The sequence below is a fragment of the Mesoplodon bidens genome (assembly GCF_964165515.1).
Source record: "Mesoplodon bidens genome assembly, chromosome: 4".
NCBI classification, from domain to species: domain Eukaryota; kingdom Metazoa; phylum Chordata; class Mammalia; order Artiodactyla; family Ziphiidae; genus Mesoplodon; species Mesoplodon bidens.
This window is the reverse complement of record NC_138160.1, coordinates 27,812,374-27,828,453: the sequence shown is the minus strand read 5'-3', so window position 1 is coordinate 27,828,453 and position 16,080 is coordinate 27,812,374. Positions and strand designations below refer to the sequence as shown.

The 16,080-nt window shown below is 47.1% G+C and overlaps 2 protein-coding genes across 3 annotated transcripts in view; one reads left to right on the top strand and one right to left on the bottom strand.

Annotated features, from left to right (window-relative positions):
- NPR3 (natriuretic peptide receptor 3) overlaps positions 1-11,626 on the bottom strand; it is a 66,292-nt gene extending 54,666 nt beyond the window's left edge. For both annotated transcript variants that reach the window (XM_081231511.1, XM_081231512.1), the window contains exons 1-2: positions 10,336-11,626; positions 279-401 (exon numbers count right to left, since the gene is read on the bottom strand). In XM_081231511.1, coding sequence (XP_081087637.1) covers positions 279-401; positions 10,336-11,092 — 880 coding nt within the window. In that variant the 5' untranslated portion in view covers positions 11,093-11,626. The remainder of the gene's footprint in view (positions 1-278; positions 402-10,335) is intronic.
- On the top strand, positions 11,626-13,065 carry LOC308615769 (uncharacterized protein). The gene is made up of 2 exons (XM_081231513.1): positions 11,626-12,524; positions 12,720-13,065. Exons 1-2 carry the CDS (start codon positions 12,146-12,148, stop codon positions 12,842-12,844), a joined length of 504 nt encoding a protein of 167 aa, XP_081087639.1. The 5' UTR covers positions 11,626-12,145; the 3' UTR covers positions 12,845-13,065.
- Positions 13,066-16,080: the final 3,015 nt, after the last annotated feature.

Sequence of the window (16,080 nt, the reverse complement as noted above, 5' to 3'; positions counted from 1 at the left end):
GGTCCTCAGGGCCTGGATTTATGATCCTTTAGAGTGCTGGAGTGAGCTATGTTCTCCCCAAGTCCCTTGGCATCACAGGTGGTGGTAACTTTGTGCTCTGAGTTCTCAGAGAAGAAAAGCTTGAGACCTTATGAGAAGTGGGAGTGTTCAGAATCACAAATTTCTAAAACCCTATCTATGGAAATCAAATCTACTGAGATGACTCAAGTTTTTGGCGCTGTCTGACAATCCCTTTTTGACACCCTGGCAGTGGGAGGGGAAACCGGAGGCAGAGTTACCGTAGGAAGAGCTGTTGAAGAGCTCGATGTTGAAGAAGGCGTAGTCTCCGCTGGTCATCCCGTGCCTGTGCGCCGCCAGCATGATGCCCCGGATGGTGTCGCCGCTCGCACACATGATCACCACTGCAGGGAGGAACAAACAGACGCGTGAAACGCCCCTGCACGGAGGACAGCATCTGACGAGGAGCAGGGCACGGTTAAAGTCCTAAAGAATCCTCACAGGGCTTCCCTGGTGGCTCAGTGGTTGAGAGTCCGCCTGCCGATGCAGGAGACACGGGTTCGTGCCCCGGTCCGGGAAGATCCCACATGCCGCGGAGAGGCTGGGCCCGTGAGCCATGGCCGCTGAGCCTGCGCGTCCGGAGCCTGTGCTCCGCAACGGGAGAGGCCTCAACAGTGAGAGGTCCGCGTACCGCAAAAAAAAAAAAAAAAAAAAGAATCCTCACAAATTATTCATGAATTACAAAGGGCAGAATAATAGCTTGACAGTGGAGAAAGCTATCCATCGCCACCATAACCAAGTGATGGACGTCAACATCACCCACCATGGGAGCAGACTCAGGAGTCCCCTGGTGTAACACACCCCGGGCCCCAAACCTCACAATGGGCGACCTGAATCTAATCAGAAGGAAGCCGCTGCAAACCCAGCTTGGGGGACAGTGTATAGAATAGTGGACCTGCACCCTTCAAAGTGGTCACTTTCATGAAAAACAAAGATGGCCTGAGGAAATGTTCTAGACTAAAAGAGACTTAGAGAAACAAAGCTGACTGCAGTGTGTGGTCCTGGATTGGATCCTGGACCTTAGAAAAATAATAATAAAAGCTTTTCTATAAAGGGCATTATTGAGACAACTGGAGAAATTTGAATAAGGTCTGTGAATTGGATAATAGTATTGTGTTTGTGTTAAAGTTCTTGCTTTTCATAATTCTACTGTGGTTATACGAGTGAATGTCCTTGTTCTTAGGAAACACACACTTCAGTTTTCAGGGGTAAAAGAGCATGAGACCTCTATTTTAACTCTCAAACCGTTCATAAAAAGATAGTAATATTTGTGCATGTATATGTACATGTGTATATATTTGGAGGGGCAAGGGAGGGAAGGGAGAGATTAGAATGACAAAGCATAGCAGCAGAATGCTAACCATTGGTGAAAATCTGGGTGAAGGCTATAGGAGGTGCTTTATACGTTCTTACATCTTTTCCAAACATACACAATTGTTTCAAAATGAATTTCTTTAAAAAAAATACTTCAAATAAATTCCCAGGTTTGCCCAATATAAGATAGTGAGGCTTGTCAACTGCTTTTTATACTTTTACTAGCATAGTAAACATATTTTCCTGAGAAAGCTTTCATTTGGCAAATCAGAGGATGCAGCGAGTGCTACAGGCTTTCTGCAGCCTGAATGTAGAACCCTTTTTCTCAAGCCGTCTCAACATATATAGGAAATAGTTACCAAGATTCCAGGCCCCTCCCCACGTGCTCTCAGTTCTTAGAGCCGAGAGGCTCTAAGCAGCTGCAGAATAGTGTCGCCTGCCACGTAAGAGCTGCAACAGACTAGAGGGAAGTGGGGACCTGGCCTCCCTCCAGTTATTTTGATCACTGTTGATGGCCCCTGGCCCCCAAGACAGTGCCCGCTGTGCTTTTCTGCACACATGGAGGAGAGGAGAAGCCTGGGTGCCATAACCACATTATCGCCATGCGTGCCAGCCCTGCAGGTTGTGTATGTTCTTTGTAAAAGCATGGGTGCTGAAAGATGCAGAACAAACTTCAGGCTGTGCCAAAGCCTCCTTGGCAGCCTGCATGAAGGGCCAGGAGCTTGTTGACATTTCGTTGACTGCACAGGTTAATTCAGAGTGTTAGATCATGACTCTGACATTTCTTACGACAAAAGGGCTCAGGGGACAGGCTAAAAGTCTGCAGAACAAGTTTTTAAAACAATACAAAACTCCGAAAGATTTATAACTGTGGGAGTAGGTGTTGTTTGTGCCTGGAAATATAGTTATATATTTCGGATAAATAGTCAAATTTCAAGATGTCTCAGTAAGGAAGCTTTTGAAGAAACTCCTGATTGCTCACTATGACCTAGACACTTGTTTTAGCTCCGATTTGATTCTAGTCCTTTACATGACAAAAGAGCCAAGGTGTCTCACAAAGCAGCCTGGGCTAAGGCAGGACAAGTTTGAAGAGTGTGGATTCCAAGGGTGGGCATCACCAGGAGGGTCCAGGAAGCTCTGGCTGACTCTCCACTGGCAGACCTCATCATTTTTTGATCACTTGATCATAGTCCAGAGTCTGGCTCTAAACCTAAGACACAGAACCTGATTCTGTCACCACATAATGAGTAGAGTCATTGCTTGGGGGAGCAGAATCCTGATAACCTAACTCAGACATTTTTAGATAATCTGAAGTGAAGATTAATATCAACGAGGACCAAAATGGTCACAAACATGTTTGTGCCGACATAGACCTGGGAGTGCTCACTGAGTAGCCAAATTATAAGCAGAAGGATGTTAGTGGGGATGAAGTCAGAATCAGGGAGATCAGCTGCAGGGTTCAAGCATCCAAAGACATCAGGTCTTGATAACCCAAAGCATCCATCTAAGTGCTACACCTGGCCCAGGCCTGAACAGGCTGTGTCCTCAGGCCAGAGCACAGGCTTCCCCAAGTCCTGGATGGGCTGTGCCCAACACTGGCCTCTCTATCACTTCTTTTCTATTGTTACAGCCCTGGCCCTTCTCCTCCTCTCTCTTCCCATCACCCCTAAGACCAACCCCTTGTGATAGACACATTCTTTCTTTAAATGGCAGTACCTGCTTGGACCAAGCAAGAGTGACCCAGAGCAGCACTGGGCCTATCTGAGCAGACTGGAATTATTGTAGATTTCATCTGTTTTGTGTGGACAATGTGGTCCAATTCTGAAAATGAAATCCTAACTCCCATCTTCATGGGCCAGGTATTGTCTTTCTTCCACAAAACAAACCCATAGTGCACATTATTGCCCAGTTTAAGTTGGAGCAAGCACTCAAAGACACTGGCCGAGCAGTCAGAATGCAGAGTCCTTCTAGATTGGTAGAATGTTCCCTAATCTGTTAGGGCTTTTTCATTCATGCCTAATTCAACAGCAAGTATTTTTAGCAACATGCCTCTATACAATCTTTCGGAATGTTTAAAATAGTTTTCACTGAAATAGCTTTCTCTTCTTACTCATGTTTCATCAGTTTACATAATAACTAATTAACTTGCATACTTATAATAATAAGTACAACTGGTATACACAGATTTATGAGAAATGTGCTCGCAAACATGGGAGAAGTATACCAGCTACCAGCGTTCACCAACAGCCAATGAAGTTTATAGAGAAAAGGAGAGCTTCAGCTAATGCTGCAAGCTGCTTAAGTGGAGGTCAATTAAAATAATTTCTGCTATACTTAAGTATATTTAAATATATAAATATTTAAATATATTAAGTATATTTAAGTATATTAAATATATATTTAAATATATAGGTACTAACTTTTTTGGTCAAATTGTTAAACTTCTAGAAGAGGAAATGATGATGCGATTCCAAGTTTCTGGGTAGACTTTTCATCATTCTGCTCTATCTTTTCCTCCTTGCCAAAGAACTTGTGATGTTCCATGTTACCCTCCACTATCTGATTCCCACAATGTCTTCTGTTAAGTGGCTTCTCCCTACTGCAACACGTTCTTGCAATCACTCTAAGAATAGCAGAGAGAAGTACAAAGGGGTGGCTAGAGAAGTCAGTTCAGAGATCCCAAAACAATCCAGGAAGCATACCTGAGTTAGGGTGCTACCCTTTCCCCCTTTCAGGTTTACATTTGGAGGAACCTCTAACAGAAGGACACTCTTCATCTCCCCATGTGCCTTCATTTGTCCCTCTCCCCCCATTCCCATGGGGAGGAGAAGGAGGGAATTGTCTGATTGCTGAGTCTGGAAAAGACAACTGGGCATACTGGACTCAGCCCTTTCTTCCTTCCTCTTTGGGGTGTGTCTGCTTGCAGAGAGTACACATTACGGGCAACTTTCACCCTGTAGTAAGGGGCCTGTCCTGGAGGGGGGCCTGCAGCACTACCTGTGATTTAGTGGATGACCCTGCCTAATTATGAGGGGAAGTAATAGCAGGCAGGCCCTTTTGGCAACAGATCTAAACCCATGTTCTCCAATAGGTTATCAATAATAAAAATGACATTTTCATATTCTCCATCTGACTCTTGCATCCATCTTCTATTTAATTCTAAACTTACAAGGGAAAAGAGAGGTTATTCCATGGAAGCAAAACAAGATATGCCATGTGCTGCAAATTGAAAATATGACAGCAGAAATTTAAAACTAAAACTCAATAGTAACTGTGGGAGTAGCCAAAGAAACATCTAAGTAAGAGGAACTTTTTTTTTTTTAAGACAGGTGGTAAATAGGAGAAAAGGGATAAGAAAAACAGAGTCCCAAATCAGAGAGCCTAACATCCAAATAAAACAAATTGTAGAAAGAGAGAACAGAGAAAATGAGGGGATATAAGAATTAATTTAAGAAATTTTCTCAGAACTAAAAGACATGAGTTTGTGAACGGAAGAGACTTACGCTTCAATACCCTAAAGGGCATATGGCAAAATATGGGCACAGAAGTACAATCAGAATGAAATGTTAAAACACTGGGAGAGGGTTTCCCTGGTGGCGCAGTGGTTGGGAGTCCGCCTGCCGATGCAGGGGACACGGCTTCGTGCCCCGGCCCGGGAAGATGCCACATGCCGTGGAGCGGCTGGGCCTGTGAGCCATGGCTGCTGAGCCTGCGCGTCTGGAGCCTGTGCTCTGCAACAGGAGAGGCCACAACAGTGATGGGCCCGTGTACCACAAAAAAAAAAACAAAATCAAAAACACTGGGAGAAAAAGGGGATTCTAAAAATTTACAGAAAAAAAAGCAAATAGCAAACAATAGGTCAAGAATCCTAATCAAATCAAGTTTTCCAATAGCACCACTGGAATGTAATTGACAATTCTTCAAATTTTGAGGAAAAATTACTTCCAACCTAGAATTCTATAATTATGTATAAGGGTAGGAAGAAGAAATTTCAGTCATGAAAGGTCTCAAACTTTAACTCTCATCCATCCTTTCTCAGAAAGCTCCTAGAGGATGTGCTCCATCAAAAGAAGGGCATAAACCAAGAAAGAGGAACACATAGGGATCTAGCTCAAAAGGGAGAGGTGATAGAGTTGCAGAGGATGTTGAAGAAAGAATCCAGAGTGGCAACCATGTGGTATGCTTAGAAAATAACCAAACTGGAGCAACTCAGGAGGCTTAAAATAGAGAATTGGTAGATGATTTAGTTATAAGTTCATAGGAAACTAAGCAAAAATAGACTATTGTTTTAACCCCAAGGAAAACAAGAAGGGCAATAAAGAAATATCATTGTAGTAGCTTATATGGCTCAACTACATATAACATTTAGAAGGTAATAATAATACAGACACTGAATACTGAGCTAACCAAAAAAATCCTGACACAATCATATTGAAAGGGTGACTGGAAGGAAAGCTTGAGTGTGTGGTTAACAGGCAGTAGAAGAAAACTAAATCACTATCTTCCCCTGGGATGGCAAGAAATAAGACCTAAACCTGAAAAAAAAAAAAATAATGTTATTTAGAGGTATGAAGTCAAATACCTACAGACATAGCTACAGGAGTTGAAAATAGTTGCCTCTGGGAGGTGAGATATGGGGAGCAGGAGATAGAAAACTCTTGTTCCTAGTAAGACTTGTGTCATTTTCTGACTTTCTAAACTACATAGCTGTATAACTTTCATAAAAATAAAATCTATTATTTAAAAATATATATTTCTCTCTGGCTGTTTTTACTTTACATAAGCAATAGGTTTCATTTGCAAAATAGAGACTGCACCTTTATTTTTTTTTTGTTCACAAAGTTCCATCTACTCCAAAGGCTTTCAGAATTTCTACACTGCAGCCTACAATGCTCCTTTTACCCCCTGCTGTGAATTAGTTATTTTACATTTATCATGGGTTCTTTGCTTAAAAACTCTGACCAACCTCTCTGTCATTTACCCCAGCCTAATTCTAAAAATAAATGACTCTTCTACTGATTAAATACTGTTATCACTACAGTTGTTATGCAGGCCAAGAATAATGACATATTAATAACTGAAAAGATAAAACTACAGTTCTTCATACAAAAATGTGTGTGCACACACTTCTAGCTCTGCATCTTATGAGATGTACAGACAAAACAACTGCTGGTTTTTATTGCTTAAAAAAATATTTATTTTTAAACTTCCCTTTTTAAAAATAAATTTATCATTGAGTATAGAATATTGAGGGTAGTAGTTGACTTTTTAAAAATAATATATGCTCAGGTGTGTGTATTTTAGTGATATATGTTAGCTAAAAACATGAGAGAAACAAATGTTCATTATTGATTTTGATAGTAAATCCCTAAGAAGAATAAATAATACCCCTCAGTTTTTCATTCTATAGCACACACAAAGCCAAATGAAATTTGTTATATTATTATTAGAGATAGTGGCATTATCACTTTTACCCTTTAAGAGATTAAAACTTTTGGGATTTCCCTGGTGGCGCAGTGGTTAAGAATCCACCTGCCAATGCAGGGGACATGGGTTCAAGCCCTGGTCCGGGAAGATCCCACAAGCCGTGGAGCAACTAAGCCCGTGCGCCACAACTACTGAACCTGCGCTCTAGAGCCCGTGTGCCACAACTACTGAAGTCTGCATGCCTAGAGCCTGTACTCCGCAACAAGAGAAGTCACCTCAGTGAGAAGCCTGTGCACCGCAACAAAGAGTAGCCCCTGCTCCTGCAACTAGAGAAAGCCTGCACACAGCAACGAAGACCCAACACAGCCAAAAACTTAATTAATTAATTAATTTTTTTAAAAAAAGAGAGATTAAAACTTTTGTGATCTGATTTTAAAGATGAACATAAGTCCAAAAATATGCTAAAAACATTATCTTCAAAAGGGGGTGGGGACGGGCTTCCCTGGTGGCGCAGTGGTTGGGAGTCCACCTGCCGATGCAGGGGACGTGGGTTCGTGCCCCGGTCCGGGAAGTTCCCACATGCCGCGGAGCAGCTGGACCCGTGAGCCATGGCTGCTGAGCCTGCGCGTCCGGAGCAGGAGGGGCCACAGCGGTGAGAGGCCTGCGTACTGCAAAAAAAAAAAAAAAAAAAAGGGAGGGACTCTCTAGTTCTATGATATTTAATATGGAATTTTCAAAGACAAAAATAGAGTCAGTTCCATCTTACACTTGAGTGAGCAGAAATCAGAACCACCAAATACCAGTCTGAAGAGGCCTGATTCTCATCCCACCTCAGTTTCACAGAAGAGGAAATTCAGCCTCTGAGAAAGTAAGTGACTTGGGCAGGCCCTTCAGCAGCTGAGTGCAGCTGCCAGATCCAGAGGGTCTGTTTCTCACCCTTGACATGGTCTCACCTTCTGGTAAAAGAAATTATCACCATATATATAAAATAATTATAACAACTCTAATAAAACCTAGGTTTATTGAGCACTCAGTAGGCATCTGCCCTGTTTCAGGGCATTCCTGTAAGATAGCTCATTTACTCCTCCCAGCATCCCCCCACTTTACCTGAGGAGCCTGAGGTACAGAGGTTTATGGCAGCCCAAGCTCCCTCCCCAGTGAATGCCTCAGCCAGGCCAAGAGCTCTGAAAATTCAAACTCCACTAAATCCTTGTACTGGACCCCTATTTAACCCATTAACCACTTATGGTGAAATAAAGGTGATTAGTAAAACTAAAAGACCCCCAGAGAGAGCTTTGTTATCAAGCAGCTTTCTCTCCTGAGAGTAGGGAATTTCAGGGGAGGGAGGAGGGCTTAGGGGAGAAATTATTTTGTTTTATATTTCTGAACAACTGCCAAGTCACTGTTGGAAATGTACTTTAGAGTAAGAATGGTAACCTTATCACCTGTAAAACATACCGGTCAGTCAAGCAAACTTTCACCACTAGATTCAAACTTGGGGCGGGGGGGAGTGGAAAGTAAAGAGGCTTGGGAACATCTACAAGGCTTTCGGAATTAAAAAATAATCAGCAGCAAGACTGCAGCCCAAGCTCTTTGAAGCCCCCAGGCCCACTAGGGCCCTGGCGCCCTCCCTACCCTCTGGCTCAGCCACACCCTTGTGAGGCAGAGGGGCCCCCCGGTGGCTTCGATCTGCCCTCTTCTGGGTTGACCTCGGCCACGAATCCCAGGCCACGTGCGAGGAGATCACCGCTGGCATCGAGACCTTCAGGGCAGTAGCATCACGGACGCATTGGCAGACCGCGGATCTCGCCCGTAGGCGGACACACCCCCATCCCCAGCCCAAGCTGGGAAGTGTCCAACTCCTAGCTCCAAGCCCTCGAGAGCGAGAGCTGAATAATCAGGTTCGGGGGCTAGAGCAGCCCGAGGTCTGCAGGGGTCTGCAGGAACATGGGGACTGGGAGTGGGAGAGCAGATGTGGCTTTCTCAGCCTGGCGTGGCGAATCCGCAGCCATTGTATACAAGTGTCCTTTTTCATAATCAGCAAAGCCGGCGCCCCGCCTGCTTGGCTGGCAGGAATTCGGCGCAGACAGCCTGGAGTTCGAACGCTCAAAACTTGGCCGTGCATCCCCACTGTCAACACTTCCCGCCTCTTCGCTCTGAAGAGTGCGTTCACTCCGAGTCCGAAGTAGTCACACTGGGAAGGGGGATGACCGCAGCGCCATCCTCTTTGGAACCTTTACCCACTCTCACATGTTCCTGAGGCCCCCTGCCTCCGCTTGCGCTGTCTCCCACGGCCAGCGCCCAGGTGCCCAGCCGTGCCAAGTCGTGGGTTAGCCCCGCGCCCGGCTCCGCCCCTCTCCCCTTCCGTCTCCCCGCGTGGGGTACTGGGCCCCTCTCCCCTTCCGTCTCCCCGCGTCCGGTAGAGGGGAGCTTTGCTGGGGGTGCACCCCACTGACAATCGAGGCGCGTGCGCGCCGAGCGGGAGCAGGCAGAATGCCCTGAACGTTATGCACCCAAACCTGACATCCGTAAGGAGGGAGCTGCGCTCTGCTGGCATCTCCGCCCGCCATCCGGCAGGTCTACTCTGCAGTACAATGAGGCAGCCGCACTGGGGGGTTCCGCGATTATATATCCGTGACCGGCCACTTCTCCTCCCATTCCCTGTAGCCATAGACACTACCCTCAACCTTGAGCTCTTTGGCCAGTTTGGTGGTTATTCAAACCCCCAAAGACCCGCGGAGAAAACTACAAGGGGGCGGGGGCGGGGGGACGCGGAAAGCAGGTTCAGTGCCCGCTTCTCCAGCGCGCGCGCTCTAGCAAAGTCTAGCTGCCGGCGCTTTAGACCGCGATGCCGAACGCGCCGGGGGCAGTGAGTGTCGCCAGAGTCCAGACACTGCGAGGCATTTTTGATGGAAACCACAGAAGCCCGTTCATAAGCGGCTGGAGGGGCCACAGGAGGAAGGAGAAGGGCGATACAATGAGCCTTTAAAAGAAAGCCGGGATCTGTGCGAGGAGCATCCGGGAAACCCGGAGACCGGAGCGGACCGTGAGGCGGAGCGTCGGCTGTAGAGCGTACGCTTCCGCACTCGGAGGGGGCGGACGTCGGCAAAGACCGGGTAACTAGTTCTTTCGGCCTCGTCACGCTTTCAGACCCTGGTTGGAGAAGGGCACCCGTAGTGAGCCCCTAACCACAAGCCCGGCGCCGGAGCCAGGGAAGCGAGAAAGAAAAAACCCAGGAGCTTTGACAGCACCTGTTGGACCAGAGCACTAGCGCGTTGCGGGCTCACATGCCCCTCCCCCAGGCTCCACAACCTCCCCGGGACGCTCTACGTACACCCCACCACAGCCATGGATGATGGTCAAAGGTCGTCGCAGCCAGACAGCGCACAGCCCGGCGAGTCCAAGCGCACTCGCCCTCCCCGGGTCCGCAGTGCCGCAGCGGGTAGTGGGGTCCCCAGAGGAGCGGACGAGCGTGTAGGGAGAGCCGCGGAGAGCGGTTGGGTTAGGGCCTGGGGCCCGAGGCGCACTCCTGCTCACCTCGCTCACTGGCCTGGATGTAGCGCACGATGTCGTCCACATCCAAGTCTTTGGTCTCATCAAAATTGTAGGCGGACGTGTGCAAGCCTTCCTCCTGGAAGACCTCATGGACCCCCTCGAGGGTGAAGTAGCAGTTCCGCTCCAGCTTGTCGTCGCTGTAGACCAGCACGGCGCGGCTCCACTGGTGGTGGCGGAACAGGGCGAGCATCATCTCGCCCATCTTGGCGTACGCGGGCGCCACGCGCGTGAGGTGCGAGTACTCCGTGTCCTTATGCCGGAAGCCGGCTGCCAGTGCCCCGGCCGACAGCATGGGTAGGTCCCAGTGCGACGCTAGCCGGGCCACCGGCGCCGCCGCGTACTCGCACACAGGCCCCAGGATGAGGTCGGGCTTGGCGCCCCGCGCCGCCGCCACGCGGTCCACCAGACTGAAGAGTGCGCGGTTGCCGCAGTCCGAGTCTTCGTAGGCCACCTGGAAGCGAGTGCCGGGTGGCAGAAGCCGCCGCCCGGTCCCGTTGCCCTCCACGCTGCGCAGCGCGTATTCGATGGCCGGCCGCACCCGAGCCAGGGAGAACAGGTACGAGTCGTCCTGGGGCAACAGCACCAGCACCTCGATCTTCTGCGGCGGCAGCGCCTCTCTTTCCCGGCGCCCGCCGCCCGGGCCCGCGCCCCCGCCGACACCGCCACCCGTGCAGCCAGCCAGCAATGCCCAGCCGAGCAGGACGCACGCGGAGAAAGTGAGCACCAGCAGGGACGGCATCGTGCCGCAGGAAAGCGCCTGCCCTCGCTGCGGACTCGCCCTCTGCCCCCCACCGACCCTTCCTCTTTCCTCCCCACTCTTCTCTCCGAGGTCCCTGCGCCCCCTTGGGCGCTCTAAGAAAACAGAATACCCCCTTCACTAACTCGCCAAAAGATAGAGAGGAAGAGTCCTCCTCTGCAATGCCACTCGTTTAAAAAAAAAAAAAGAAAAAAAGTTCACCGGGTGTAAACCTGTACGCCTGTAATATATTTATATATATACTTTTTATAAATATATATATTCGCCCTCCCTTTATATATACTATTTTGCTTAGAGGTGGCTTCTTATTTGGGCATTGCTAAGGTTGCTTTTGAAAGCGTATTTGTAAAAGAAGAAAAAGTTAGACTTGTCCAAGTGCTTGTAATTGACGGTGCATCTCCCTCGCGTTTGATCTCATTGATTCGCGCCGGTTCCTGGATCCATAACCCGCGTTTAAATAGCGTGGCAGCGGCTGAGCGTGTTACCACACAAGGCGCGCCGAGGCCTGGCTTGTATTTCCAGCGGGTGGGGAGGGTGGGGGGTGGGGTGGCGGCTGGGCTAGGGGAGCCTCTCATTAACATTCTTACATCAGGACTCCTCCCCGCACCCCTACTCTTCCCACCCCCTCCCCTGTCCCTAACTCCCGCTCCCCGCCAGACCTGGGCCTTTTCCTTAAAGCCACAGTCGCTCACTTCTGTACCGGCGGGAGCCCCCAACGCACTACACCGCCACCTGGGTGTAACGGGGTCCCCGCCTCTCCCTGGTCCCGCACGCGGCAGCTCTCTTTCCAGTTCTGGGCTTTAAAAATGGAAATATGTTTGAAAGTAAAGAAACGCGCGCTGGCACACACACACACACACACACACACACACACACACACACACACACACCACGCCGTGCAAAAAACAACAGGATTAAAGGAAGGGGGTGGCCCTGGAAATTGGTGGTTTCGTTGCAAAAAAAAAAAAAAAAAAAAAACCACCCTAGGTCCCGCTGACTCTCACCTCTTTCTCACTCCAGCCACATTCCCTCCTGATGCGCCCACTCGGGGCGTGCACTCGACCTTCCCAGTCCCCTGGCTTAAGGTCAGGGAACAGAGATCAAGGTCCCGGGGCAGACGGCTCGGTCGCGGACCTGGAGCGCCCAGCCAGCCCGGGCGTCCCCGCTATCCCTCCTTCCCGCGCTCCTCACCCCCGCCGGCCTCCTCCCCCTGAGCCGCGCGAGTTCGCGCCAGAGTCGCAGCGCTGCCGGGCATCCAGTGTCCCCGCGCACGGACACCTCCGCCGGCGCGCTGCGAGCAGAAAAGCTAAACTTGTTGCTTCCAAAGGCGAGAGAACAGTTCTTCTGAAGGTGGCAGAAAGACAGCTTGAAAAGCATCTCCAAGGCGTCCTCTGGGCTTTATTTGCTAAGCCAGGTAATTAAGTAAAGAGACCTTCTCCCTAAAGCTTCACCCCGAGGGTCCCCCGGGTGGAGGCGCGTCCTCCGCTCCAATCCGTGCGCTCGGAAATCCCACCGCTTCTCCTGCGGGCAGCGCGAGACCCTGTGTTCCGGCTTCGGTAGTGCCGAGGAAGGTCCTGCGTCCAAGACCCAGTCTTGCCACTTGTCACAGGCACAGCAGCGGTGGAGACGAGGGTGGAAACGGCCGTGGAGAAGTCGCTGGCCAGAGGAGCCTCGCCGGAGTCCGCCGCGCTGCAGGGCAGGTCCGAATGGAGCTTGACCCTCTGGACGTGGTAACACACCGAGGTCATTTGCAGTGGGAACGTACTACATTGGACGGGTGAACTCTGACACTGAAGTCCAACAAATTAAAATAAATTGAGAATGTTTTTAAATGGTCTTTCATTTGGGCGTCCGTGTCCACCAATTTCTATTAGTCTTAGACCAACGCCCTCTTTCGGCAGAAACTTGTAGCCGACTTGTAACCCCGATGCCACCACCCCAGGCGCTGAGTTTGCTTTTTGGTCTTTGTTTTATTTTTCCTTGTTTAACGCCGAGGCCTCAAAGAGCAGTCGCTCTCATTTGTGACGATAAGAAGGCGAATTGGGGCTTCCGGAGATGTGGCAATTTCAGGCATCAGAGTTCGACACCTTTAACAGCACCCTCCTTATCGCTCTTTCTGGCACCATAAATGTAATTATGAGTAACGTCTCATCCTCCGGGGCATTTAGAGTTCAGATTATGCCCTGTGATCCCTGACTCTTGAAGTAGGACCTTCTTACTCCTGCGAAAACGTTCATTTATTTTATTACAGCTGCTAACCAGTAGCAAACGAGGCATCGGTGTACAATTTAATTCCACACAAAGGGTAGTCCTCACATACTGGAAATAGAGATTTAGAGCTTCACAGCGATAAAATCCCCCCTGAACTCCTAGGAAGGAGGGAGGGAGGGAGGGAACGAGGGAGGGAGGGAGGGAAGAGAGAGAGAGAGAGAGAGAAACAAGCTAAATCCCGAATTCCAAGGGTCTTAATGGATTTCGAAACTGGTTGCCAGGAGACGTGAAGGAACCAAGGTTTACTATTACTGCTCGCTATGCCCCGTGTCTGGGGAACACTGGCCAATGGCGATATGATTCCGCACACTGTGTAACGTGGGCTTAGTCGGAAAGGCTGGGGTTTCAGTGGCACCGGGTGTGAACGCCTCTCCCCTAACAGGCGCTGCCCGTTCGCGCCAAGGGTCACGGACAGGGTAGTCAGTGCATTTGTGTTAGAGCGAGTCATCGCAGCCTCTCAGTGGCCTTTGGATCAGAGCTCTCAACTTCCAGTTTGTCATTCAAGACCACTGACAAACCGTGTAAGGGAGAGCCCCCAAACTAGGCAGCAGAACCAGAAAAGCCAATGTTACCTCTCTTGCTGATGCTCAAAGCACCCCCTTACATTTTTCCATTGAGCAGAAATGTTTCCATTGAGCAGGATTTTTTTTATTGAGGTATAGTTGACATATGACATTATGTTAGTCTCAGGGATATAACACAATGATTGTGATATTTGTATATATTGTGAAATGATCACCACCGCAAGTCTAGTTGACATTTGTCACCATAGAATTACAAAAACTTTTTTTCTTGTGATGAGAACTTTAAGATCTGCTCTTAGCCACTTTCAGATATGCAATACTGTATTATTAGCTATAGTCACCATGCTGTACATTACATCCCCATGACATCATTTTATAGAAATTCAGATTTTTGAAGAAAGTTTTTCAAATGAAAATAGCCACAAGATTATAGGAAGACCTGCCAAGTAATATATGTATATGGATTTAACATTACCAGTTTATTCACTTTCCATCAAGTTAGATTTTCCCAAGCAGCTGAAAGTGTGCATATCATGAATATCATGAAGTTCTCCAATCTTAGGGCTGGAAAAATTTTAGAAGTCACCTAGCCTGAGACCCTTCACTCTCTACGTGAAGAATATAGGCCAAAGAATATAAATGGCATACTTAAATACCTCTTCATCCCCAGAGAATATTTTTAAATGGGATTGGATTAGAAATAAGTATTTATTATACCATGTAAAAGAGTGTTGGGAACAAAGTTAAATTTCATTAAGGAGTAACATGCTTTATATCAAACTTTGATTTTATATGAAGCTGTTTTGAAAATATGCATCATAGTAACACAATTACTAATAGATTATAGTATAACTTTTGCAGCATCATAATCACAAAGATGAATCAAATCAAGAAGGTAGGAAAAAAGAAAAAATAGAAATAACTCGTCCCTTGGACTCAATTTTTCAATATTGTTCCCTTCAATTCTGTAAAACTTGAAATGGGGAAAAAAAGAAGCAGTTTTTTTTAACATTCAAAAGATTGCTAACCTTTTCACTGAGTGCATTCTTTCTGACTACAATTACTGAATGAAAACAAAAGAAAGTTACAGGGAAATGCTGCAAAATAAAATAAAATTAGCCAAATAAAAAGCAATGTTAGCCCTAAATGTGATATTACAGAAAATATCAATAATAGACTTTTTATAGGATTTAGAACTCTCATCAATATCCACAAATCCTATTTTTTAACTTTGTTACTAAAATCAAGTGGCAAGTTTTCTATAAAGTATTCAACTGTTTGCTTTCCATCTGTGAAATGAAATCATGTCTCTATGGCATTCCTTTGCCACCAGGGAAGACAACATTCTATAGGGAACCTCAACCGGTGATTCTTTGAAATGTGTTAGAAATGCTATCAGAAGGAAGTTTTCTCCAACTGTCACAGTCTGTGTGATCTCCCTCAGAATCCAGGCAGCAAGCTCTAAAGTGCCTTTCAAAGAGCATCTCCTCTCCCTTGTTTAGCCAGCCCTGAAGTCATATTGAAGAATAACCCTATGAAGCCTGTAGCCCACAAAGAAAGTGTCCTCTGGGGACAGAATTGTTGAAAACACACTTCCCCCTAGAGGCAGAAAAGATGAAAGAATATTACACATAATTCAAGAACATTTCTGTAATTCAATAAGTGTTGAGATTTTGTTTTTAACATATAGTTGATCTTTTAGAGGGAACCATCCATTCAAGACATGGGAGGAAAATCAATAAAGGGCAAAAAATTAAATTGAAACCTTGCCTCTAGGTTTTAGCTTTCCTTAGCAGGGACTCTCTTAATTGATCTCTTTTCTTCTTTTATACAAATCTACATTTTTTTTGCCAGCACTGTAAGTAAAAGCAATTACATATTTTTTCTATTTAAATTTATGATTTAATTTCATCAGAAAATGCAGTTAAATGTGGCCTCGAGGGATTCTTTTGAAAATGCAGCTCTAGCAGATTTATCTCCTCATGATCAGATTTGTTCCTGTATTACTGTCCTCCTAGGTTTCCATCAACCGCAATCTCTCTTCATTTCTTTGGAGATGTCCTGAGATAAAATGACATTAGAAACACTTCCGAAAAATGTAGAACTCATCTGTGATTTAACCTGAGTTGCTGGCATGAGGTTTTCTAGGATTTGCAAGCTACATCAAGAATTCTC

What these genes read in the sequence shown, in the direction of transcription:
- LOC308615769 (XM_081231513.1), top strand. Translation starts at nt 12,146, where the DNA reads ATGCGCCCACTCGGGGCGTGCACTCGACCTTCCCAGTCCCCTGGCTTA. An exon ending in GGCTTTATTTGCTAAGCCAG is followed by an intron (nt 12,525 to 12,719) that starts GTAATTAAGTAA and finishes CACTTGTCACAG; the next exon opens with GCACAGCAGCGGTGGAGACG.